We start from the raw sequence: 25,488 nt of genomic DNA on the forward strand, positions 1-25,488 counted from the left end.
CCAACACCCAGGGGTTCACCCACGTGTCCACCTGCTTGCTGGTCTGAGCCTAACCTGACCCTTTGTCCACTCACACATCTGCAGGTGCTCACTGGCCCTGACCGCCTGGCACAGCCAGAGGTCAGACTAGCTGGGGAAGCAAGAGGGCCATTCCTCTGTGTGCGGCCGTGGGATGGAGGGAGGTGGCCGGGCCAGCGCTGTGGTGGCCGGCTGTCGGCAGATGGGCTTGGTCCGGCTATGCCAGGCCCCTGCTCTCCGACCTTGGTACTAGTCTGTGCCTCGGTTTCCCCATCTGCGACACAGGTATGGTGGTGTCTGCCTCTCAGGGTGGTCGCGGGCATTGGCGAGCCCGGTGAGCTCCTGGATGTGAGACGGCTCGGCGCTGAGCTGGCCCTCGGCGAGTCCCAGCGAGCGAGCCCGAGTCTGGTCCCTCCCTGGTCCGGCCACTCGCCTCGCGTGTGCTCCAGTGAGTCACGGCGACTGAGCCCAACCAGAGAAACAGTGGGCTGGGCTGCTCCTCCTGGGGCCTTGGCCAGAGCCCGGGGGCAAGGGGGGCCGCTGGCCAGGCCACCGCACCGACCTCGTGCCACTGGCCACTTCTGGGGAGCATGGTTCTCCCATCCCGACGGGAGAGGCTGTGTTGGCCTCTGCCTTGCGGGGCGTCGCTGCTCGGACCTTCCAGTGCCGTCTGGCAGGGGACCGGGGAGGGCAGCAGCCTCCCCACTGGGGAGCAGACAGGATTCCTGGGGTGCCCCGGCCTCCCCCGTGAGGTGATAACAAGAGCAGAGGGCTGGAAAGAAACAAAGGGAAAATGGAGAACGGGAGGGAGGGGAGAGGAGGGAGGGGGAGGAGGGAGAAGAGGAAGGGAGGGGAGAGGAAGGGAGGGGGAGGGAAGGAGGGAGACAGAGATAGAGACACAGAGACACCAGAGGGAAAAGAGAGAGAGAGGGGCCGAGTGTGGGACCAGGGAGGCCGGGGGGCAATGGAGGAAGGGGCACGGGCCCCGGGCCGGGCTGGGCAGGGCAGGGGAGAGGGCCAGAGGGCAGCTAGGCCAGGGCTGGGCAAGGGGAGAGGCGGGCAGGGATGGGGACGCAGATGTGGGGGACCAGGCACCAGTGAGCGATGGAGATGGGATGCAGGAGGGAGGAGCGTGCAAGGCAGGGAGCGGCCGCCAAGGTGGCCAGGGCAGGGGAGGGGGGAGGCGGGAGAGGAGGAGGGAGGGAGGCTGCCGCCTGCCCATCACAGGCCTCTGAGGTCCTGCTAAGCCCCCAGGCTGCTGGGCTGCGAGGGTTTTCTCTCTGACATTTTTACTAGTCTCAGAAGGAGGGGGAGGTGGAGGTGGAGAAGACCGAGGGGGGCGGGGGAGGGGGCTGGGGGGAACCAACGGGAAGCAGCTGCTAGGCGTCCTGGAGCGGGAGAGGGGCCGCGAGACCCAGAGTCCGCGAGGCCGCAGAGGCAGGGACGGAGGGGCACTCCGACAGCCCGGGGGCAGCCAGTGGGGAGCTGGCCCAGGAGACCCCCAGGGGCCAGAGGGGCCAGGACAGACAGGCGGAGGGTCACAGACCAGCAGACAGAGAGAGGAGGCAGGGGAGGGGGTGTCAGATCCAGAGACCAGCCAGCCAGCCAGAGGGAGAGACAGAGCAAGAAGGAGGGAAAGGGGGAAGGAGAGGGTCCCAGTGGCAGGGGGAGTGGAGGGGGCAGGGCAGCCGCAGAGGGCCGCAGGCAGGAGCCTTTGAAGAAGCAGCCGCAGCGTCCCGTCCCCAGGGCTGGGGTCAGGCCAGGTCGCCGGCCAGGCGGGCGGCCGCCAGCATCATGAGCAGCTCTGCGCTCCTGAGAAGGAATTCTAGCAAACAGGGCCTGGAGAGCCTCCTGAGGTAGGTCCCTCCGCCCAGGCTGGGGCGCGGAGGGCAGGGCAGGGTGCCCGCGCTGGTGCCACCCACGGAGGACTGGCACCGCGGAGCCTGGGCCGCCTGGGCGTGGGGCTCCCCAGCCTCCCCCAGGAGCCTGGCCCCAGCCCGGCAGCTCTGCGGCCCCTGTGCCGCGGGCAGGGTATGGGGTGCACCAGGCTGTGGGCCTGGCGTGCGCACACGCGTGTGGGTGCGTGCACGCGGGCCCGTCCCTTCCTCTGCGCCCCCAACATCGCGTCCTCTTCTCCCACCTGCACCGCCGGGCCTCAGGCAGTGGCCACTCTCTGCTCGAAGACCCTTCCCCGGGCCCTGGGTCTCTGCCCAGGCTCCGCACTCCCCAGGTGAAGAGCATGGCACCAGCACGGCTTCCGAGGCCTCCTCTGGTCCTGCAGGCCCTCGGGGACTGTCCAGTCACGGCTTACTTTACAGATGATGAAACTGGACTTAGTACCACATTCACCACCCCGGCCCTTAGGGCACCAGCCCAGTGTGGAAGGGGCCGCGGGCCACGTGAGTGCTTGGGCCTCAGAGCCGGATCTTCCCAAGCTGGAATCCTGGCTCCTGCATCCTTGGGCCATGGGCCAGTGCCCGGTCCTCTCTGGGCCTCAGTTTCCTCCTCTGTAAGGTCGGGGTGTGGTGGCACCTGCCTCACAGAGTCCTGGAAAAAGAGCAGAAGCAAAGTGCCACAGGTGGGCTCAGAGCCACTGCGCACTGTGGGCGTCTCCCCACCTCCCTCTGAGCCACCTGCAATGCCCTTCCTCCTCCTCCACCCTTCCAGGCATCTAAGGCCCAGCGGAAACGCTGCCTCCTGCACGCAGCCCGCCTCGGCTTCTCCTGAGCTTGGAGGACTGTCCTCTTCCGCCACGCCTGCAGGCCTGCTCCCTGCCCCCTTGGATGGCATGGCACAGCCTGGGCAGACTGCCAGCTCCTGGAGGGGACTGGCATCCCTCAGCATCCCCAGTCCACCCCAGCTCTGACTCTGGGAGGATGTGGGGCAAGGTGTGCAGGTGGGCTCAGCAGCCTCCGAGGGGAGCTGAGAGCAGCCCCGGGCCCCTTCAGCAGGGTCTCTGCAGTCACGGAGGGGTGGCTCTCTCCCTGCCCCACCCTGGCCTGGCCTTCGGGCTGCGACCCCAGGGTGGGGACCAGAGAGAGGGTTGGAGGGGGCCCTGCTGGGCGTGCTCCCTTGGGGCTCTGCTCTGCCCGTGGAGCAGGCAGACCCCCCTGAGTCTCCTGGGCTTCACACCTGCCCAATCCACGTGTCTCAGGCGGGACCTCCCGTTCCTGTCAGTTGGGATGTGTCCTCCCAGGAGTCACTGTTGTCCCCCTGTCCCCAGCCTGTGGTCCAAGAGCAGAGGAGTGCCTGCTGGGTCAGTCCCCGGGGCTCCCCAGCACCACATAACAAATGGGGAAACTGACGCTATGGGGGCACGTTGCCCAGCCCACTGTGGGGATGGTGGTGCAGGGAGAGCCCCAGGGCCTGGCTGTGTGCACAAGCATCCGTTGTCACAAGCATCCGTCCAGTTATGGCTTTGGCTCAGTTGCCAGGTTGCTGACTTGGGTGAGCCGGGGGCGAGCTGGAGGCGCCAGCGGGGCTCAGAGGTTGCAGCTGGACTGAGGGTGGGGGCAGGCTCGGGCATGAGCCCCGAGGACCCGGACAGGGGCAGGTGGGCCTGCAGGTGGCCGGCCAGGGCAAGGACAGGAGGAAAACTCCCTCTGAGCTCCCTGGGAACTCCCGCTGTGGAGCGCATCTGTCCGTCTGGCCACACTGAGCAAGCCCCCTGCACGTGGTGATGCTCCGGACGACGTGCACAGACCCATACACGCTCCAGGCCCCTGACCCAGCGGCCGGCAGGGCTACACACTCACATACCACACACAGATGTGACTTCCTGCCACCCTCTCTCCCGAATCTAATGGATCTGCTGAATCTAATGGGTCTGCCGGCCGACAGGCCCCTTGTCCCCGGTTGGCAACAGAAAACAAGACTCAGAGAGGCTATGAGTCGCCCCAGGTCCCCTTGGGAGTGGGGAAGCCGCCCCCCTCGCCCCCTGCCTCACCCCAGTCCCTCACCTCGGACGCCTGGGTGCAGGGGAAGGGGGACAGCAGAGGGGGCGCTGTCCCCTCCGTGACAAGCGCCACAAGGGTTTGCTGGCACCAGCAGTGGCTGGGGTGTAGACTGAATCCAGTTTAAGTGGATTAAAAGCGACCCTGTGGGCCAGTAGGGAACTCATCCTCCCGCCCCGCCCGTACCCCTCATCTAAGTCTAGCTCACTCTGGGCTGCGGCCCTGTGGCCACCTGGGTGCTGAGCAGGAGGCTGTAGGCGGGCAGGGCCGGAGCCCAGGGCTGCCCCCTCCCCAGCCACTGTGCCCCATGCCAAGCTCTGACCCGAGTTACTCCCGGACCCCTCCAGCCACCCTGAGGGATTCAAGCCTCTCCCCAGGCCCCCCCTTGGACCCGGCCAGAGTGAGGGGTCGTCGGAGGGCAGCGAGGGGACCCTGGGTCCATTCCCTTCCAGAGGGCGCTGGACTCGGGGCCACCTGCCGGGTCACACAGTCCTCAAGGGCCTGGCTTTGTAAGATAAGGGGCTGAGCTGGCACAGGGCAAGGGGCTCCTGGTCCCCCAGGGGAAGCTCTGGGGGCCAGAGGAGCCCCCCGCCCCCGGCTCCCAGCACACGTCCACCTCGGACACACTGGTGATCTCCATGTCTGGCTCTCCCACCCTGGCCAACCTGTCCCAGGAGGCGTCTAGGGAGCCCGCAGTGGCAAGAGGGCAAGGGATGGGGCCGGCTGTGTTCTGGGCTGGCCCAAGGGGACTGGGGGAAGCCAGGCCTGAAACTACAGTGTCAGAGGGGCGTGGCTGCTTTGGGCCCACCCAAGGGCCCGCGTCCGTGGGTGGGGTGGCCCCTGCCCTGGCAAGGCTGGGCGCCTGCTGGGCGGTGCTGTCACGGGTCCGGGTGGTCTGTCATTCAGAGCGGGGACTGCCCTGGGAGCCCGGGTGAACCAGCAGCAGGGGGTACAGGGACCACGTGGCCCAGCCCCTTGGGCAGGGTGTCAGGCCGGAGCCCAGAGCGCTGAGGTTCAGGCCGGGCTCCAGCCCCGACCCGCAAACCAGAGTGGGACAGAGCAGCAGGCGAGCGGCGGCCAGCGTGCACCGGGCACCTGGGCGTTGGCACCCCTGTCCCTGCCCGAGCCTCGAGAGGGCGCCCCATGGCTCCTGGGCCCTGAGGGATGGCTGGACAGGGTGTGGGCCCCAGGAACACCTCATTGGGCTCAGAGCGGCTCAGCACAGGTTGGTGGCCAGGAGCTGACCCACTGCAGGTGGGCGCTGGGTGGCACCAGACCCCGGCCCACCCCGGAAGGCGAGGGTGCCGGGGACGTGAGGGACGGCTGCTGCCCCTGACGGGCAGGGAGGTCCTAAGGCTTGTGGAGGTGAGACTGCGGCTGGGGTGTGCCCTGTGGACCCTGAGGCTCTCCGGCCGGGATGTGTCCTTCCCGGTGGTGGGTGGGGGAAGTGGGGGGAAGACATAGTGGAGAGGGCAAGGGGCAGCGGGGCCCCTGTGAAGACAGAAAGGGGATGCGTGGGGACAGGACGGGATGAGGGCAGGGGACAGGACAGGCGTCAAAAGGAGGGAGAGGCAGCAAAGGAGGGGCTGGACGAGGCAGGAGATGCGGATGCTCCAGGGGTCCTGGGAACCCCAGGCTGAGGATGAAGGAAGGGGCCCTCGGGGGCTGGGTGGAGTGGGCACCGAGTACGGGTGGGATGGGCTGAGAGCAGCACTGGCTACCACCTGCGGCGATTCTCCCGGGAAGGTGGGGGAGGGCAGGCAGGTAAGAGAAGGGAGGAAGGGGAGAAAAGGGAAGAGAAGGAGAGGAAAACCCAGTGAGGAGAGGGAAGGAGGCAGGGGGGCCCCGAGGAGGCATCCCATTCCTGGGCTGGGCCCTCCTGGATGGTGACCCAGGGGCTGCAGGGTTGGGACCCTGGCTGTGCCTCCTTGGGGTGGGGGGCCCCCAATGAGATGCTGCATCTCTGAGCCTCAGTTTCCTTGCCTGTGGAGGGGTCACTTTGTCCCTTTAATGGGGTCGTTCCAGCCGAGCCCCTAGCTCTTGGCCAAGACTTTGGGGACAGAGGACCAGGGTCTGGTGGGACATCCAGAAGCATAGTGCCCCACAGGACCGCTGAGGCTGGCTCCACGCTCCCCTCTGTGTGGACAGGGAGGCTGAGCTTCGGGGAGGGTGGGAGTTGCCCCCGCCCTGGGGGACAGGCAACAGGGTCTGCAGAACCAGAAGACACACAGCCAGGGGTGGCATGACAAAGAGTGAATTAGGGCCGGTCCAATGGCAAAGCCCCTGCACCCCCAGAACGATCAATCCCAAGGGGTCAGGGATGAAGGAGCACCTCGAAGGAGGGGCTGGGGCTGGGTGTTGGGGGCTCCGGTGGCACAAATGGTGTGGAGGCATCAGGGAGAGGGTCCTGCTGCTCCGTGCACGTGGGGGCCCAGGGATCTCTGGGAGGGCGGAGCCAGGAGCAGACGGACAGGTGGTCAGATGTCAGGCTGCACCTCCTGCCCAGGTGGGCAGACAGGTTTGGATGATGTGCAGACCCCGGGACTTGGCTGAGGCGGAGAACCCCTTTGGCACCGACCGCGGGGAGAGCCATGTGTGGGGCCTTGGGGAGTGGGAGGTGGACCTGGGGCTCCGCACAGGAGGAGGGGGAGGGGGTGGCAGAGGCTCCAGCCGGTGCCAGCCACTGGTCGCGTGTCCTGGAGCGTGCCAGGGCCTGGCCTCGTGAGCACTCCGAGGGCTGTGCCAGGCAGTCCCAGCTGGGCTCAGCAGCGTCCGGCTCTCCTGGAGGGCCGTCCGGTGCCAGGAGGAGACTGGGCCGGGCCCGGGGATGCGGCTGGAGCTGGTGCTGTGCGGTCAGCCCCCGGGTCCCGTCCCCCGGAGGTCGGCCCGGGTGATGCAGTGTGTAGGCGTAGGGGTGGGCAGGGCGACTCACTGATGTGAAGGATGGGGCGGGGGTGCCTAGGGAGGTCTCCTGGGCTGCCGCGGCATTTGGCCCAGGCCCCCGCGGCGCTGTGGTCAGTGACTCGGAGGGGAAAGGAAAGACCCGTGTGCGCGGGGCACAGGGCAGAGCGGGGAGCGGCGAGCGCAGGGCCAGCGCCGGCCACAGGCACGCTGGCCACCCCCAGCCCAGATGGGCAGGCTGGTCTGAGCAAATGGGGGCAGAGCTGTAGAAGAGCCAAGGCAAGGAGGCCGACCATGGAGCCCATCACAAGAGGTAGGCCATCCAGCCAGAGGGAGGTGACAGGCTGGGCAGCGGGACATTCAGCTCTGCTCTGGACCCCACTCTGGGGACCCAGCCTTGAGGACCCAGGGGAAGCCTGAGGTAGAGGGGCTCAGGGGCCACGTGCCCACTTTCCCGGCTCGGCGGGGTCTTCGGGGCCCAAAGCGTGGGTCTCTGGAGGGCCGAGCTGTGAAAGGGGGTAAAGCCCCACGAGGAGGGTCACAGACTCCTTAGGCAGGGCCGTTTGCCGGTGCGTGGGCGCCTGGGTGGCAGTGAACTCCGGCTGGGCACCTTTCCCATCTGGCTGTTTGGGGGGGGGTGCGGGGGGGTCCACCCGACCAGCCTGGACGGCTTCGGGGCCAGTGGTGTGACGGGCAGGCCTGCCCTGCTGTCGCCCCCACCAGCATCAGAGCCTGGTCCCCCGGGGGCTGCGTGGGTCCCGAGGCGGCCGCTGCATCCCAGGTCTGGGGAGAAGGAGGCAGCAAGAACCCAAGGGTCAGGCACTGCACAGTGAGCAGCAGCGACTGAAGCTGGGATGGGGTCCCATCCCGAGGGCAGGGTGGGGTCTTGCACAGGGTGTGCAGCGGGCAGGCAGCACCGGGGAATGGGGAAGCCGCTCCAGGGGCTGGAACAGGTCTGGGACTGGGCAGGTCTGGAGCAGTAATCCATGGGCACAGAGGCCCCTCCCACACCACCCTCTCCTGCAGGTGGGGAGGCAGGAGACGGGTGCACCTGTCTGGGAGGTACCGGGACTGTGGGTCACACAGTAGAGGGTGGGCTTCACCTCTGGACCCCGGGGGAGGATGGGAAGAGAGAGGCGGGGCTGTGGTGGGGGTCCCGGCTCTGTCTGCTGTGCCCCGTCCATCTCCGCCTCCCTTGGCCACGATGCCCGTCATCGTGTCTTCTAGTGGCCACCTTCCTGTCTCCGAGGGCCTCCTCCCACCGTGGCCCTTTGTTCTTCCAGGCTGGGTGCAGACACAGGGGCCCCCTCACCTGAGAGGACCTCTTGCCAGTGACTGCCCCCCCAATAAAGCTTGGAATAGGGGTCCCCTTCTGGGGCCCTCGAGCCACACTGTGGGGTCAGCACTGGTTTTCCTGGCAGCCTCTAAGATCTGTAAGCGCAGAGGAAATGTCACCCATCTCTGGGTCCCTAGCACCTGGCAAAACAAAGTGCTGGCAAAGAAAGGGAGGGGGAGGGAAGCGGGGGAGAGGGAAGGGCATGAGGAGACAGAGGCCCTGGGGACGGAGGAGCGAGAACACAGGTCGTCCCAGGCAGGCTGAGGGGCGCTGTCTGGGCTGGCTGGGCGGCTGTGGAGCAGGTGGCAGGTGTCGGGGTGTCGTCCGGGGTAGCCCGGCCCAGGGAGGGAGGCTGGGGCGGTGACGGGGGTGCTGGGGTCCTTCCCAGGAGAGACCTCAGGCCCTGCAGCATCACCTCCCGCCTTCTCGTCAGCTCCAAAGTGGGGTGCTGAGCCGGCTGAGAACCGGGCGGTGGAACCGCCCTCGCTGAGTGGGATCTGGAGCCGGCAGACGTGGCCCCCAGGGACCAGTGGGGTGAAGGCCCAGAGGAGACGGGGACGGGAACTTAGCCCGAGGGTCCGTGGTGGCTGGAGGGCTGAGACAGAGGCAGCCTCCCCAGTTTGCCCCGGGGCTGGCTGGAAAGTCGTGCAGAAGGGGGTCGTTGCCTTTGGGGGCTCTGGGCAGGGCTGCTAGGGGTTCCCCTGAACGAGAGGCCCCCAGGAACTGTCCCACTGGGAGAAGATGAAGGGGTGTTGGGCACGGAGGCCACACCATGATGCGGAGATTCGGCCTCGTCCGCTGTGAGGAGGGGGCGGTGCCCCCTAGGGGCAGGAGGTAGTGCTGGCGGCCGGGTGGGGTCTGGGCCGACGCGCTGGTGGTGAGCAGGCCCCACCCACAGGCCGCTCTGGCCTCTGCCCTGGGGCCGCCGGCCCAGGTCCCAGAGCCCTCCCCTCCCTCGGGGCTGGGGCGGGCAGGACGCTCTGCCCTTCATCTCTGGGCCGCCCTCGGGTGTGTAGCCTCGGGGTGCATGAACCCCTGCAGGGCTGGCCTCTCGCCTGCTAGCTTCGGGCTCCCAGAGGCTGTGGCTGTGCTCCCTCCCCCGAGCTCCGGGCCCGGTGCCCTGGAGACACAGCCGCCCTGGCCCACGCCCTTTGGGGTGCCGTCCTCTCTGCGGTTGTGGGGAAAGCCAGCTTCGCAGGTAGATGTCCCCTCATCCAGGGAGGCTTCCCGCGCGTGACCTGCTCACGGGGCCAAGAGGGACACGGGGCAGGGGGCGGGCCGGGCCTACCCCTGCTAGGACCACAGCCTCCTCCTTGGGGACACAGCTCTGCCGGCACTGCCAGCCGTGGGGAAGCGGGAGCTGGGCCCGCCTCGGGGGGTGGTCTCTCTTCTCTCCCTGCCCAGTGGGTCAGCACCCCTTTTAACGGCTGGGGAGCTTGAGGCTGGGCCTGAGGTCTCACTCTGGGGAGGGGGCTCAGGGGGACAGAGCAGAGCCACAGCCTGGCCCGCCTGGCCTCTCCTCCCTGGAGCACCTGGACTGCTTCCCAGGCCCGGCAGCTGCCCCTCCCCAGGCAGCCTGGGCCCTCCCTCCTGCCGGGGTGACTGACAGCCATCCCGCCTGCCCCCGTCCCTGCGGGCCTCACCGGGTCACCCGGAGGATGGCAACGGGCTCCCCACCTCAGGTCCCCTCCAATCACCCTCCTCCTCCCTGCTCGGAACCTTCGGTCTCCCCCAGACCCACAGCTTAGCCTCTGCACCCCGTCTTCCCGGGTCCCCCTGAGCCCTGCCCCACAGTGCGGGGCTGACAGCTGCGGGAAGCCTTGGGAAGACCTGGCACTCCTGTGCCCCCAGCAGAGGGGGAACCTGAGGCCCCCAGTGGAGGCTGACCTTGCAGGCTGGGCCTCAGCCATAAACCCTGTGACCGCCCCCCGGGACAGCAGGTCCTGGAGGTGCCCTGCAGGGCGGGCGGGGAGGGGCTGGAGGGAGGGAAACCGGAGGGAACCTCTGGCCTAGAGCCCCTAGGGGCTTGGTGCCCCCGAGCCTTTCCCTCTCGGGGTCCCCATGGCTCCCTGAGAGGTTATTCATCCCCAGGTGAGCCGGGGCCCCTCCCCACCTGCCATTCCTTCCTACTGACTCTCTCCCCGAGGTCCCCACGCACCCCGCACGTCCAAGCTCAATTCAGTGACCACCCCGCCCCGGGCTGACCCCTGCCAGGTTCCCACCTCTCCCCTCCTGGGGAGCTCTGGAGGCCTGTCCCTTTGCCCCTGCAGCACTCAGGCTGCAGCTTCCCCCTCCTAACTGTCCGCCCCCCCCCACCCCCCGCCCACAGCTGGCAGCTCCCTCTTCTCCATGTCCCAGCTGGGCCTCCTTCCCAAAGGCTGATCTGACAACGCCTGTGCTGGCACGGACTCGCCCGGGGACACCCCACAGTGGAGGCGGGGCGCCACTCAGCTCTCCCGCCCGCTGGCCCTGCCTCTGCTCTTGCCCTCAGCCTCTGGGGTCTGACCCACAGACCCCTGCTCATCTTTCAGACTCAAGTTCAAGTTCGATTCCTGAGTTTCCCTGGACAGTGAGGTGGGGCTTGCGCTGTGGGGTGTCTCCCTGGCATAAGACACCCAGTGGGGTACAGACACGCCCAGGAAGGCACTGCTGGAGGGGGGTGGGCCGGGAGGGGGGCTGGACCGGTGCCAGGGCAGTCGGGAGGGCAGGGGGGCGGTGGCCAGGTTCCCAGCAGCCGCAGCTCCCGTGCCCACACCCTCTGCCACCCCACCCACTGCCCACCTGCTCGCTCGGGGCCATCTCTGTGCCTGGCTCACCCCTCACAGCTGCCTCACTGTACAGATGAGTGACAGTCAGCAACCCGGTGCCCGCCGTGGACCCTCCCCGGGGCTGCCTGGGCGGGACCCACGCTGCCCACCAGTGAGGGGCACCCCTTGAGTTGTGGGGTGCGGGTGCTGCCCAGGCACCACTGCCCTCTCCTGAGCTCCCGGCGGGGCCCAGTCTCTGCGCTCGGGGGCTGCTCTAAGCCGAGGTGGTGGGGGGTGCGTGCTGTCCCCCAGCCCCGGAAGCCAGGCCTAGTGGCCTCTCTGGGGCTCGGGTCCCCCCATACCCTGTCCCTTCACGCGTGGGCTCTGTGGTCACGTGACGCGCCGGTTGCTCTGCAGATGTCCACCCTGGCGTACAAGACCCCAGGGCGGGGGGCACAGGAGGGGACTGGGCACCTTGATGGTCACAGGGAGACAGGGGCCCCCTGCTCTGGCTGGGTGGCCAGCCCAGTTCCCCAGGCCTCCCAGCCAGCTCCTGCCCGTGGTATCCAGGGGACAATGGCCAGGAGGGTTCCCTGTAGGTCTCAAGGGGAAGTTCCCCACTGCTGGCCTGGCCTGGGGCCTGGCCATCCTCCCTTGGGCCCTGGCCCCCCAGCTGAGCCCCGAAGCTCTTTCCAGAACGCGGAAAAGCTTTCGGCGCCGAGAAGCAGGTGGGGTGGCCGTGAGCTGCCTGCAGGGGGCAGAGTTGAGACGGGACCGAGGCTTGATGCCCCCTCTAGAGCCACCACAGGGCAGGGGAGGAAGGAGGCTGGGACAGCGGGGAGGGCCAGCCCAGGCCCAGGACGGGCACCGTCGAGGCCTTGGTGGAGACCGGGGGGCTGCGGAGGAAGGAGAGGAGGGGCCCGGTAGGCGGTGGACGTGGCCAGCAGGGGTAGCCCCTGAACTTGGGGAGCCCCACTGGGGACAGGGAGCCGTAGCCGGCCCGTTGGGGTCTGTGCACACTCGTGTACCTGGTGGGGCGAGGCGCCACGCTGGAGCGTGACACGGGGAGGCGGGGGGGGTGCAGAGCCCATTCAGCAGCCCCTGGGGCTGAACCCTGGGCGCGCCCGGAGCCAGAGCAGACGCAGGAAAGAGATAATTGCATTTGTGCAGGAACACCAAATCCCTCGCAGCTGCGCACGGGCTGAGCCAGGGCCACGGGCGGGCCGGCCAGCCGACGCCAGCATCCTGACAGCTCCGCCGAGCGTGCCAAGGGGTCTGGGCCGCCGGCCGGGGGCGCCTTTCCCAGGCCAGAGGCCCCCACCCCACCCCAGGAGAGCCGCCCCCCTCTCAGTTCCCAGAACGAAACCCAGCTGTGGAACAGTGAGGGGGTGAGGTCATGGGAGGGGCCAGGAGGGGCCGCATTACTCACATCCTGGGGCAGGCGGGCGGGAAGGGAGGAGGCCCGGAGGAAAGGGGCTGAGCCGGCTCCGTCCTTGGGCCGCTGGGTCAGGGGCTGGGGGCCAGCGCAGCCTCTCCCAGTGTGGGGCTTTGGCGAGAGCCCTGCAGACCCCTACCCCGCTCCCCCGCTCCGCCCCCCCCCCACAGCTCCCTGCCCTGAGGGCTCGGGGGTCACGCGCAGACGGCGGCGGGGAGCAGGGGGGACCCTGGAGGGGCCAGTTCCTCGTGAGCAATGTTCTCAGAAAACATGCCTTGGCCTCTGGCCAGGCGCGTTGTCAGGACGACGGCAGGAAAACACTAAACAGTGTGCTGGGGCCCCCTGGACGGGCCTGGGGGCCTGGGCCTGCCACCTTGCCCTCACCTTGTTCCCTTGCCCGAGTTTGTCAGCACATGGACGTCCGTGTGCACACGTGTGTGCACGAGTGTGCCTGGTGGGGGGCGTTGGGACCCATGCGTGGAGTGTGGGTGTGTGCGCCCACGCGGGCCTGAGTGTTGGGCTCAGGAGAAAGTGTGTACGTACACGGGTGCATTCCTGCCACGTGTGTGTGTGTGTGTGTGTGTTGGTGTGTGTGTGTGCGTGTGTGTGCCAGGGAGGCCCGCTGTGCGTTGCGCGGTTGAGTGCAGGCCTGCGTGGGGCTTTGCTGGCCGGGACACATCGCCCTACCGGTGGGCTGACCAGGCTGTGTGGCCTCTGCACTCAGCTGTGCCAGTGAAGGGTCCCCGGGGCTTGGGGGAGGGGTCTGGGGAGCAGGAGCTATCATCCTGGGAGAGGCCCCACCTGGCCCACCCACACATCCCACCGGGGCCCGTGCACACACCCCCAGCACCACACATTGGCCAAAAAATCCCAAACGCCCAACACACCCATAGGCATGTGCAGCTTGGACATGGCAGTGAAAGGGATGCAGTGCCGGTCTCACCCCTTGGAGGAATCCCCCCGGGCGCCCCCAGGCTGCCCCAGGAGAGGGCCGTGGGCACCTTCTTTCCCCCCACTGCCCTGCTAGGCTTCTGCCCTCCGTCTGGAGGGGCTGTTGGTGCTCATGTGGGGGGGAACCCTGGACCCTAGGTCCCCAACATCCCCGAGATCACCCCAGGCTCTTCCTCCCCAGACAGGACGTGGCCCCCAGCCCCCAGCCGAGGGCCTGGAGCAGGACGCTGATGGGAGCCAGGTGTGGGGGATTGAGTGGCTCCCTGGGGCCCGGGTTGGGGGGGTGGGCGTCAACGTCGCTTCTGAGGAGCGGCACGGGGCAGGGGGCGGACTGGGGGTGCCGAGGGCTGAGCAAGCGGCTCGGTTTGCGTGGCTGGGGTCCCGTGTGGCTGCCGCGGGGGGAGCGGGCCTCGAGCTGGGGCTACGGAGGGGCCTGGCTTTTGTCTGGGAGGCTCCGAGGAGACCTAGGAGAGATTAGATCATGTGCTGGCACGGCTGCCGAGACCACAGAGCCGGCCCACCCTGGCCAGGGGACTGGGGCCCTGAAGGAGCGGGCTGTGGGGTCAGGCGGGGGACACGGCAGGAAGGGGCTGAGACCCCAGCTCGGGACAGTGAGCGCTGTAGAACGGAGACCCAGGACCCCTCTCCCGGGCTCTGGGGGAGCTGCGGCAGGCAGGCCGTGCCAGCTGGCCGAGGCATGCGGTGCCCACCGGATGCCAACAGCCTGAGGTCTGCTGGGCCAGGGCCAGGGTGGTCCGGCCCCGGACCCCCGGTCTCAGGCTGACCTTGTGTAGACCCGAGGGAGGAACCTCAGGAAGTGTGGGAGTGAGGTCCCCCGCGCTCGGCTCTGCGTGGGCCTCAGTTTCCCCATTGACGGCACAGCCCGGAGAGACTCCGCACGGGGGCCGGGGACGGGGGTGGTGTTGGGTGAGCTGAGAGGTCAGGTCCCAGCTGAAGGCAGACCCTTTTCGGGGCCTCTAGCAGGGCCGCCGTCTCCCACAACGCTGTGCTCCTATGGGGCAGGAAGGATCGCCTCTGCTGGGATGGTCGCGTTAGGGACGTGGCTGCCTATCTGGGCCGCCTCCGGCCTGACCTCAGCCCAGGCCACCAGCGCCCAAGTGGCCGAGGCTACAGTCACTTGACTCAGGTAGAACGAACGAGTGACCCCAGCTGTCCGGCGGCCACAGCCAGCTCTCTGCATCTCAGCTGGCTCTTCCTGTACCCTCCGGGCCCTGCCTGGGGCCAAAGCTACACTAGCCAGTGTCCTGGCTCCCATGAGGTCCAGGGATCCAGCCTGCTGGAAGAGGATGGAGGGTCTGGTCCCATCCTTGGGGTTTCCCCAGGCCTTCCTGACACTGGGGCCCCCACATCACCAGGAGGCACGTGGACGCCCAGAGACCAACAGAGGCCTGGGACCTCCCCCACCCCAAGGACCCTTTCCCGACCACCTCTCAAGATCTCTGCTTTAAAGATGGGGAAACTGAGGCCTAGAGAGGCCTTGCTGGGGCCTGCTGGGACGGGGGAAGTGGGGTACGGGCCCCGGTGTTGACTATTTCTCCGTGTCCCTCAGGCTCGCCGCTCAGTGGAGCGTGGAAGGTGAGGAGGATGCCGCCCCGGGGCAGCGCCAGCAGGAGAGGGCCTGGCAGCTTCGGGCCCAGGATGAGGGTGAAGGAGGCCAGCCCCTGGAGCAGCTAGAGCAGGAGAAGCTGTAAGCTGACACTGCCAGCTCGCTTGTGCTGCACCCCTGGGGGTCAGGCCCTGGGCTGGAGGCCCCAGAGAAGCTGAGACGAGGAGTGAGGGGCCCAGCCCTGGAACCTGGGCGGGGGGGTGGGGGTGTCCTTAGGGTGAGGGTCGTCGCAGCCCCAGGTGCCAGCAGATTCTGCCAGACACCTGGCCGGAGACGTGTGGAACCACCCCCTACCGGCCAGTCTCCCGGGGTCCTGACTCAGGCCCTGGTCACCCTGCACGGTCCCCCTTGCTTGGACTGACTCTGAGCGCAGCTGTGGGGCCCTGGCCCCCGAGCCCCTTGCCCTAGTCCTTGCTGTCTGTGACTCACTGAGGCCACATCCAACTTGGCGGGCCGAGGGCCGGCTTGTTCCCTCCCGAGGCCCAGGAGGCCGCTGTAGCTGGGCTGGGCTGTTTTTCCAATAATGCTCCCCCTCCCCCCGGCCCTGTTTTGTTCCATTTTCTCCGAGTCAGCAGCTCTGGGTGGAGTGGGGTGCTGTAGCGGTCAAGGCCCCTCGGGCCAGGTCCCTAGCCTAGCAGGCAGGGGCTGGGGGCAGGCCGGGACCACTGGACCACAGGCCTGCTGTGGGGGACAGGGTGCAGGGCTCAGCCGGGAGAGCAGAGGGAAACTCTGCACCCACCCGCGGGGACCGTAGGTAGTGGGGGAGAGACATAGCCCAGCATTTGGGGAGCCCCAGGCTGAGCGGGGAGACATAGCCCTGTTCCTGGGGAGCCCTGGCTTAATAGGGTGTGGCCCAGTTTTGACCTCAGGGAGCTCCAGTCTGTGGGAGAGACACAATCCTGCCCTCAGTGATTCTCTGACAATGGGGGTGCTTCGGCCCAGCCGTGGGGTGCTGCCCCTGGGGCAGATGGGGTCTCCCGCACTTGGAGCCCGGGGTCTGAGAGAGGGAGGCTCTGTGGACTGGGGTCGGCTCCCTGCCCCGCATGTGGCCCAGCCCTGAGAACGTGCCTGCTCTTTCAGCCTCAGCCCGAAGCCCTCGGAGGGCCCAGAACTGGACGAGGATGAGGGTTTCGGCGACTGGTCCCAGAAGCCAGAGCAGCGGCGGCAGCACTGGGGGGCTGGGGAGACCACGGACGGTGGGGCCCCCCCTCGGGGCGAGAGTCCGGAGCGGGGGCAGGAGGAGGACAGGCAAGTGGGGGTCAGAGCTGGAGGAGGGGGGCTCTGTCCAGGCCCCCTAACCTGTGTCCGAGCGACTCCCTCTGCTCCCGCCCCCCACCAGCAGCCCCCCAGAATGCCCCCTTGGCCGTAGTGGGGAAGGAGGAAGAGAACGAGACAGGAGGGCGGCGGCGGGGGTGCTGGTGCTGCGGGTGGGACGGGAGGAGTCTCGTTGCCGGGCTCCCCGGGGCCCCGGCCCGTCCAGACCAGCTGCGGCCGCCGGGCGGTTGCTCCATCAGCACACATCTGCAGCCCACTGACGTCAGGGAGGCCCTGCGCCCCCGCCGCCGCCCCTTCCTCCCCCGGGGCAGCGAGCTCCATTCCCACGGAGGGGAGCAGGTATTTCCAGATGTGCGGCCGCCAGTCGGCCTGGGGGGACAAGCTTTCCAGATGTGCAGACACTCTGAACCAGGGCAGGCAGGGGGAGGGGCCTTGGGCTGGGGTCTGCTCCGGAGCCTCACCCGCCCCCACCCCGGGGGTCTGAGCGCTCTTAGCACCCCACAGGCCGGGGTCAGGAGCCCAGCTCTGCTCGGGAGCTCCAGGCTCGGGGCCATGTGGCCTCGAGGGTCGCCGGAGCCCCTCTGGGCCACCTCCAGTCCCCTCCAAGGCCCCTGAAGCAGCCCCGAGCTCTCGCTAAGACCCCTCCCGTCACTCCACCACCCCTTCCCATCCACGCCCAGAGCCAGCTGCCTGGCCAGGGCCCTGCTCCTGGCGTGGCCCTCTGCCCACGGCCGCCCTCCAGGCCTCAGTTTCCCCCATCTGTCTCTGGGGATCAGAGCACACTCTGCGTTTCTGAACTGGGGGCTGGGGGGGGGGTGTTGTGCAGCAGGGTGGCCCGTCCACTGGCGCTGGGATGGCTGCAGCCCTGCCGGCCCTGTTCCCTTTGTCCCCAACTGGCCGCCCAACAGCAGGGGGCACTATAGCTCTTCTGTGGACCCTCCTGCTCTCGCCAGGCCTCCCTGCCCCCCGCACCTGCCTGGCCTCCTGTAGCCCAGCTGAATGGGCCCTCTGTGAGCCTGCCGCTGGCTCGGACCCCGGCCCACCTTGGGTGGTGGTCTGGGTCTTGGCTGGCACGAACACCGAGGGGCCTGAAATCATGGAAAATGCGAGAATTTCCCATCTTCTTCTCCAGGTTCAGTCCCGCTCCAATGCAGAGTCGCGCAGGCTGCCAGCGGCTGGCCTCCCCCCGCCCCCCACAGCCAGCCTGGTCAGCCCTGCTCCTCGGGGCTGCGGTCCTCGCTGTGACCCCAGCCCTTGCCTTGTCCCTCAGTTGACCAGCCCCCAAACAAGCCTCAGACCCCACCTAGCTCCCACCTGCCACCCAGGCCCACTTGCCCCAACACGGAGCAGGCCAGGAGCAGGGGGCCCAGGCAGCCCCAGACCCAGGAGGCCAGCCAGCAGGGTGGACACCGACAAGCAAGACACGGGCCGGGGCTGGTCCTGAGGGCCTGGAGCCCGGGACTAGCCTCAGTGTGCAGGGATGGGGCAGTGGGCACTGGTCACATGGCTCCGGGGACAGAGGGCAGGCTCTGAGGTCCTTGGGCTCACTTCCCCAAAGAGGCTGGGGTCTTGAGATTCCTGGGCGCTTAACTGGTCTGCCTGCCCATCTTACAGATGGGGAAACTGAGGCTTGGAAACGGGAAGGGACTCGAAGTGATCAAATGACCTTCGATCTATTGGGTTGCCTCCCCCCCCGCCACAGGCCCCGCCAGCACACCTTTGGGAGCCAGGGTGGTGATGAGCTGACCCCAGCCGGGGTCTGTCTGGAGGAGCTGCGTCTGAGCCCCGACTCAGAGCCCCAGGAGGGGCCGGGAACAGAGGACACAGAGCCCAAAGGCCGCGAGGGACCCATCCAGGGCAGCCCAGGGCTGGCAGAGACCAAGGAGGCAGATGAGCAGGTGCCAGCGGCTCCCCAGAGGGTCTGGGCACACCCCGGCCCCCGGGCTGCGTCTGTCTCTGCTACCTGCACGCTCTGCGGGCCTCACGGGACGGGCCTAGAGGGAGCCAGCGCCCCCGCAGTCCCAGAGGGTGGTGGGGTTGGTGACCCTGCCTGATGGAACAAGGCTTTCCTGGACTCACCGGCTCCTGCTGCAGAGAATTCCAGAACCAGAGAATGGCAGGGCGGGGAAGGACCTGAGGCCCAGGGAGGGGAAAGTGTTTCCTTCAACCAGTCCTGGGTGGGGCAGGAGGGGTGCAAAGGGGCGATCATTCAGACCCCGTCACCTCAGCCGTTCTGTTCCCAGCACCAGAGATGCCAGCAGCGCAGGACACCAAGCCCCTTGGTCTTGGATGGGACAGAACCGGGCTCGCCTCCCCTGAGCCCCAGCACCAAAGTAGGTTAAGCCCCAAAGCCTAGTCCTCTGTCCTGGACTCATGACCAATGACAGTCCCAGAGAGGCAGCCACAAGGCAGCTCCAGGACAGGAGCACAGCCTGCTCCTTCTCTGCCAGGCTGGCTCTCAGCAGAGCCTTGTGAAACGCATAAACTGGGCAATGGGACTGGTGGGTGGGAGCAGCTGGGAGGGGTGGGCTGGGGGCCTTGCTCTGGCTTCGGAGGCTCAGTCTCCGCCCGCCCTCCACAGCTCAGCGACAGAACTGAGTCCCTGCACCGCTCCATTCAGAAGAGGTATGTCTGGTTGCTTCCTGGGCAGGACTCGGGGTTCTCCAAGGGAGGGTTGAAGAGGCGACCCAGTAGGTGGAGATCTGGGGGCCCGAGAAAGCTCCGGTAGGAGCTCAGGGTGGGCATAGATGCTGAGTGAGGGGGCCTGGACCATGACCCTTCTCCTCTCCTCCAGTAACAGTGTGAAGAAGTCCCAGCCGGCCCTGCCCATCTCCACAATTGAAGAGCGGCTGGAGCAGTACACGCAGGCCATCGAGGTGTGTACAGGTCCCCTCCACTTCTGCAGGGTCCCTCCTCCATTCATGCACCCATTTCTCCATCCAACCAATGTCTCTCCATCCAACCAACTCCTGTCCTTTCACCTACACTCTTCCATCCAACCAACACCCCTTTATCCAACCAACCCGCTCCATCCAGCCAAGGTCCCTCCGTTGATCCTACACCCACCCCCCCCATCCAACTAACTAACACCCTTTTATTCAACTAACACTCTTCCATCCAACCTACACCCCTCCATCCAACCATCATTCCATCCAACCCACACCCTTCCATTCAACCCCTGCTCCTCCAACCCTGTGCCAGGAGCAGCACGAGGACAGCCCCACGTGTGTCTCGTATCCCACCCATCACCTGTGCTCTGCAGAACAAGGGGGTGTTTCACAAGTACACCGAGGGGAGGAAGGCACGTTTTTCCCGAGTGCCTTCCTCCAGCCCTGCGTTGGAAAAGCAGTCTTGGGGGAATGCAACCATACAGAGGACGTCATCTGTGTGCCGAAGCGGCTCACACAGGCCTCTCTGATGTGTTCCGTGTGGCTCTCCAGTAAAGTGGTCCTGAGCTCTGTCTCCTCTGCAGACCTCTGGCCGGACCCCAAAGCTAGCCCGCCAGCCATCCATTGAGCTGCCCAGCATGGCCGTGGCAAGCACCAAGAGCCTCTGGGAGACGGGAGAGGTGCAGGCTCAGTCCTCTGCCAAGTCCCCCTCCTGCAAGGTAGGCTCCCATCCTGGGGCACGGCTGGGCTCCCTCTGGAAGGCTAGTGTGAAAATGTCCAGGCTGAAGTATGGGCAGAGGGCACTGTGGTGCATGGGGGACGGGGTCTCCTCCAGGCTGGCCCCTGTGGAGGGCTGGGCGGGAAGGCTGCTGGGCCAAGGGAAGATGGACGGTGTCACCTTCCCTTCCCGGCCTCTTCCCCTGGGCTCTCACCCAAGGAGGCAGGTGTGCAGGCCCCGGGGCCCTGGCCCTGTGAGGCCAGGCAGGAGAAGTGACAAGGGCTCCAAGCCCCCGAGTCAGGGCTCTGCCCCTGTGACGTGGACGCCTTCTGCCCCCAGGATATTGTAGCTGGAGACATGAGCAAGAGGAACCTCTGGGAGCAGAAAGGAGGCCCCAAGGCTTCGCCGACGCTTAAGGTAGAGTCGGAATGTGGCTGATGCGGGAGGGCGGGTCCAGCAGGCGAGGGGGCAGGGGAGCTGCCCTCAGCGCACCTGGGGGGGCTTCCGAGAGGCAGCGCCATCTCCCTCTGCGTCTCTCACCTTTGCTCTCCACCTCCTTCCCCGACAGAGCACCCCGTCTGCGAAGAGGTACAAGTTTGTGGCCACGGGACACGGGAAGTACGAGAAGGTGCCCATGGATGAGGGCCCGGCGCCCTAGGCCGGCCTCGGTGAGTCGGGGGCAGCGGCCAGAGCGTGATGTGTCACGGGTGAAATTTGCCGCTCTGGGTGCGTGGTGGCAGGGACTGCGCGGTGACATGTGAGGGCTGAATACCCGGCCTCGGAGCTGGCCAGAGCCCGCCTCTGCTGGTCCTCCAGCCCACAGACTTGTGCCACGCCCCCCCACCCTGGTTCCTGCCCTGCTCCTGTTCCCCACAGGGAAGCACAGACTCCCTGCTGGGAGGAGGCCCCATCTCCCAACTGGGCTCCGCGGGCAGGTGAGCCCGTCCCGGCCACCACAGGGCAAGCGCGGCAGGAAGGGGTTGACATGGAGCCCCGGAGCTCGGGTCCCCACCCGGCGGTGGGCGGTGAGGATTTCAAAGGAGCCGGAACCTTGTCCTTGCCCTCCTGCCCCAGTGGGAGCTGCTCCAGTTTCCACCGCCCACCCCGTCACCGGGTGAAGAGTCCGAAGGGTGACCCGCTGCCATGGTTACGCACACTTTTATTAGTGGCCTGGGTCCCAGGATCCGTTTACAGCATCCATCATGTCCCCCTCCTGACAGCGTCCTCCCCTTCCGAGTCCTGCTCCCGGGGCTGCGGCTGGAGCTTTCCCCCAGCACCTCCGTGTCCCTCTCGCATCACGGCTGCCCCGTCACTGAGCCCCGGTGCTTGTCCCGAGTCAGACCCCAGCTGAGTGCAGACTGGGGCTCCCCAAAGCTTCATGAGGCCTGGGGTCCCCGTCGCTGCCCCCTCTGGGCCACAGCACCCCCACCCACTTGGCCAGGCTGACTTCCGACCTCCCTCCTCATCCAGCATCTAGGCTGAGACCCCACCCCTCTGTCTCCCATCAGCGAGTCCCCCTCAAGCTCTGCACCCAGGCGGGGGAAGCAGAGGTGGCAGTGAAGGGGCAAGGGTGTGGGGCCAGCTCCTACCCGGGCCTGGACCTGGCTCCCCGCACCTGTCAGGCCTCCGTCCATGGGAGGCACGGCTGTCAAGCCGCCGATGCAGCTAACGGATGCCCGCGACTGGGTCATCCCGACCACTCCCACCCCGCACGGCAACATAACTCGTCCCCCCAACCTTTCTCGGCGGAAGGGCGGGGGCCCCAGAATCCTGCTCATCCTGTCAAGCAACAGGGCTCATCACCCAGAGCATCTGGGGCTCAGCTGGGCCCTGATCCCCGCCTGCAGCTTCCCTGGACCCAGGCAGGCCCTCCCGGGTCTCGCTGGTGACCACCTCCTGCACGCCCTGCCCCAAGCCCCGTGCGGACACCCAGGCTGGCCCTGCCCTGCAGGGTCACGCATGCAGCCCCATTGCCTCAGAGCACACTCGTGTGCGGTCTGTGTCCCCACCCCCTACCCCGGTGCACAGCCCTCCCCGCCCCTCCACACCATCCAAACCCACCACCTCCTTAATCCCAGCTGCTCCCGGCCCCGTCCCGCCTCCCACACGGTCCTTCGTGCTCCCGTCCACCCCACCTCCCCTCCTGACCCCCAGCCCCTCCGCACTCCCCTCTTCAGTGGCTGCGGCTTCCCAGCTGGACCCTCAGCCCCTCTTCTGTCCACCCCACGGTCCTGGGGTCCCCCCAGCCGTTCACTGGAGCCTCCAGCCAGCTGCCGAGCGATTGAAGTTCTTGGGCTGGGGGCTCAGGACCAGGATGGGGGAGTGCATGGGAGGGGGCCGGGCGGCCACCTCCTGCAGCTTCCGGGCGTTGAAGCGAGGCCAGCAAAGGAAGGGCAGGCGGCTGAGGCCGGGCGCGGCGGGCACCCCATCGCGGGGCCCCACCTGGCCGCCACGGGACTCGGCCCCTGACATGCGGTACAGCACCGTGTCCCACATCCTGGAGGCCCGGGAGGCAGGGGCCGGCCGGGGCGCTGAGACAGTGGGGGCTGTTGTCCCCCTCCGCTCCACGTGCCCCAGGCTCGGCTCTGGCCCCGGGAAGGGGGCCTCTTCCAGCAGCTGCTTCTTGAGGCGCGTCCAGCTGCTGAGCTGGGGCTTGGGTGTGATTTGGGGGACAGGGCACGGGTGGGGGCCTGACGGTGGGTCAGGGGATGAGGCCTTGTGGGGACTGGAGACCTGCTCAGCCTCAGCGGCAGGGCCAGCCAGGGTGGGTTTCTCCCAGCGCCCAGCTTCGGGGGCCGCAGAAGGCGGCCTGTAAGGCGAGGGTCCTGGTGAGCGGTAGGTGGGGGCAATGGACACCACCACCCGGCTGCTGGCCTCACTGGGCACCGTGGCCCGGAAGCCGGGGGCCAGCCTGGGTACAGAGGGCTCTTCGCGCTGAGGGCTGGCAGCCTGGGCCCTGGCGAGCAGTGAGTGGATGTGGACCACAGGCGTCAGGGGCTGAGCCCTGGGAGGGCAGATGGCTGTGTCCTGGTCCTGGTCGCCAGGCCCACCATCCTGGGCCATCGGGGAGGGCTCAGGGGTCCCGGCCTGCGGGGATGGTGCCCGCCGGAAGTGCACCTGGCTGATGTGGGTGCCCCTCGTGGTGGGGCCTGAGACCTGGGCAAAGCCGCAGGGGGACTGGGCGGGTTCTGGGACCGGGGCTGCGAGCCGGGGCCCCGTGGGCTTGGAGTGCGAAGCCAGGCTCCTGTGCTGGGTGAGGGTGAAGGAGAACGTGGACCTCTGCAGGGGGGACGCCACGTGGTGGATGACGCGGGTGTGGGGGGAGCAGGGCAGGGTGGCCACCAGCCGTGGCGCCTCCGTGGGGCGCGGGGCCAGGGTCTCCTGGTTATGGCCGGCCTCGCTCACGGGGGATAAGGAGGTGCGGAAGGGCCCGGGCGGGGCAGGCGGCCCACCCCTGCTCATCCTCTTCCGGGCTGCCTTCCTCAGGAGCTTCTGCAGACGCAGGTTGTCCTTCCCGGGCTTGGGCAGCAGTGGTGGGGGGGGTCCTGGGGGCCCTGGGGGGCACCGGCCAGCCGTCTCAGGGGCCATGGAGGCAGGCGAGGTGAGCATTGCTGCACCCTAGGGCGGCGGGAGGGACAGCCGTGAGCCCTGCCCTCCTCCCCACAGGCTGCCTCCCTGTGGGAGGGCACACAGCCCCTAGTCACGCAGCAGGACCCAGACCCAGAGGGCCTGCAGCCTGACCACCAGAAGCTCTGCCCCCTGAGCACGTGGCCCCTGCCAGGCGCCCTCTAGGCATGAGCGTTTGCACGCCTATGTGGCGGCCCCACCATCATCCCGGGTTAGAAATGAGCCCACGGAGGCCCGAGGTGCTCCGTGGGTGACGGAGGAGGGCTGGGACCTGGCTCTGGGTGCCGCCCGCGTGCACAGCGGGGGCCGGGGGACCCACAGGCGGGTGCCAAGCGGGAGGCACGTGCTGGGCCGGCCGCCTGCGAGGGCAGGAAGAGTGCCCGCCCGCAAGCATGAGGGCCGCCTTGCTGTCGCCGGCCTGACCACAGGCGCGTCCGCTGTGAGCCAGCGGAGAGGTGGCGGCCAGAGGCTCGGGAGGGCTGCGGCTGCATCATCAGAGGTAGACGGGGTGGGAGGTGGGAGCGGTTTTCGCTGAGCTACGCTAAATGGGATGTTCCCGCAGACGTCCCGGCGGGGTGGTCCCGGCCAAGCCGCCCGCCCTGGTTTCTGGGCGCCACGTGCTCCCGAGGACGTTGACAAATGGCGGCTGGGCCGAGCCAGGGCCGCCGGCCTGCAGGAGGAGGGAGGCCTGGGGGCTGCCGCCATGAGGCCTGCTCTGTCAGGCAGGAGTGCGTCGTCTGCTCGGGGAGGGGCCTGAGGGGTCTGCTGGGGCTCGCTCTGGGCTGCTGCCCACCCCGGTGAGGGGGGGCCAGGACCCCAGGTTTAGCCTGGGGGGCTGTCAGGCCAGCTGGCAAACCGGCAGTAGGCGGCGTCCCTCCACCCTGAATCGCGAGCAGGGCCCAGGGCACCAGAGCACAGTATCAGGAAGCAGGCTTTCAGGCCGGAGGTGGACGCAGGGTTTCGGGGGCTGCCACAGGGAGGCTGCTCCTGGGCTGGGGGGAGCGGGGTGCGATGGGCAGGCCAGGGACCCCCAGAGAGAGGCTGCAGGTCTGGACAGGCAGAGCCACGGCCCCTCCTCGGACTGCAGCCTGACGCTCCCCCAACCTGTGTTTCAGCTTTCCCAAGACTGCAGCACCGCCGGTGGCACCTCCTGGCTCCCGACCCACATGCCCAGGAGAGAGGCCGGCCAGATGAACGCTCCCCCGCCCCCCACTGGCCCTGCCGAAGAAGCTGCTTCTCATGGTCTGCCTGGCCCGCATGCACCCCGACACCCGCCACCTCTTGCTCCTGGACCCTCCAACCTTTCCCTCTGACCCCCCAGCTCTGCCCCTCACAGTTCTGGGAGGAGAGGAACTCTGGCTGTTGGTTGGCAAACGGACCACCTCCAGAGAGGCCGCAAGCTCCCGGGGAAGGCGCAGCCGGTGCAGAGAGAGGCCACGTGCCGGGGCCTCCGTGTCAAGAGCCACCAACACCCGCAATAGCACTGGGTCCCCCCCACCCCCGCCCCGCTTTCCGCCCTCGACTTTATGCAGTAAACTCCCTTTGGTGTCTCCACGTGCTGGCTCTCTGGGGTCACTGGTGGGGGAGGGGCAGGGAGCGGGGCCCGTTGGAAAGACCAGCTGCCCTGCACAGTGGTAGGGCCCAGGCCTCTGGCCTTCAGATTTAGACACTCTGTCCTGCCCAGTGGCCTTCTGTGTGTCAGGCTCTGGGGTCTCTGAGGGTAGTCAGGGTGAATGTGATGGGTGGGGGCTCAGTCGTCCTCTTCCACTGTGGTACTTGCTCCTTGACTGGCCCCTTATAAACTCTACAGACCCTGAAACACTGTGCACTTCTAGTCTGTGCCCCTAGACTGTGCACCCTTTGAGTACAAGACCCATCTTGGGGTCATCCCTTCCCAGCACCCAGGAGGTGCTCAGTGAAGATTTGGTGGATGGATGGATGAGTGGATGATGGATGATGGATGGATGCAGGGGTGGAGGGAAGGATGGATGGATGGATGGATGGATGGATGG

General features: G+C 67.6%; 2 protein-coding genes across 2 annotated transcripts; one reads left to right on the forward strand and one right to left on the reverse strand.

The window, feature by feature from the left end:
- Positions 1-739: 739 nt before the first annotated feature.
- On the forward strand, positions 740-25,026 carry LSP1 (lymphocyte specific protein 1). The gene is made up of 12 exons (XM_060104382.1): positions 740-770; positions 1,765-1,874; positions 14,912-15,049; positions 16,049-16,216; positions 17,946-18,141; positions 18,487-18,576; positions 18,825-18,868; positions 19,038-19,119; positions 19,716-19,850; positions 20,189-20,266; positions 20,418-20,517; positions 24,592-25,026. Exons 2-11 carry the CDS (start codon positions 1,813-1,815, stop codon positions 20,505-20,507), a joined length of 1,083 nt encoding a protein of 360 aa, XP_059960365.1. The 5' UTR covers positions 740-770; positions 1,765-1,812; the 3' UTR covers positions 20,508-20,517; positions 24,592-25,026.
- Positions 22,100-23,458, reverse strand: PRR33 (proline rich 33). The gene has a single exon (XM_060103395.1). The coding sequence runs from the start codon at positions 23,456-23,458 to the stop codon at positions 22,100-22,102; it is 1,359 nt and encodes a 452-aa protein (XP_059959378.1).
- Positions 25,027-25,488: the final 462 nt, after the last annotated feature.

The sequence above is a fragment of the Mesoplodon densirostris genome, chromosome 7 (assembly GCF_025265405.1).
Source record: "Mesoplodon densirostris isolate mMesDen1 chromosome 7, mMesDen1 primary haplotype, whole genome shotgun sequence".
Taxonomy (NCBI): domain Eukaryota; kingdom Metazoa; phylum Chordata; class Mammalia; order Artiodactyla; family Ziphiidae; genus Mesoplodon; species Mesoplodon densirostris.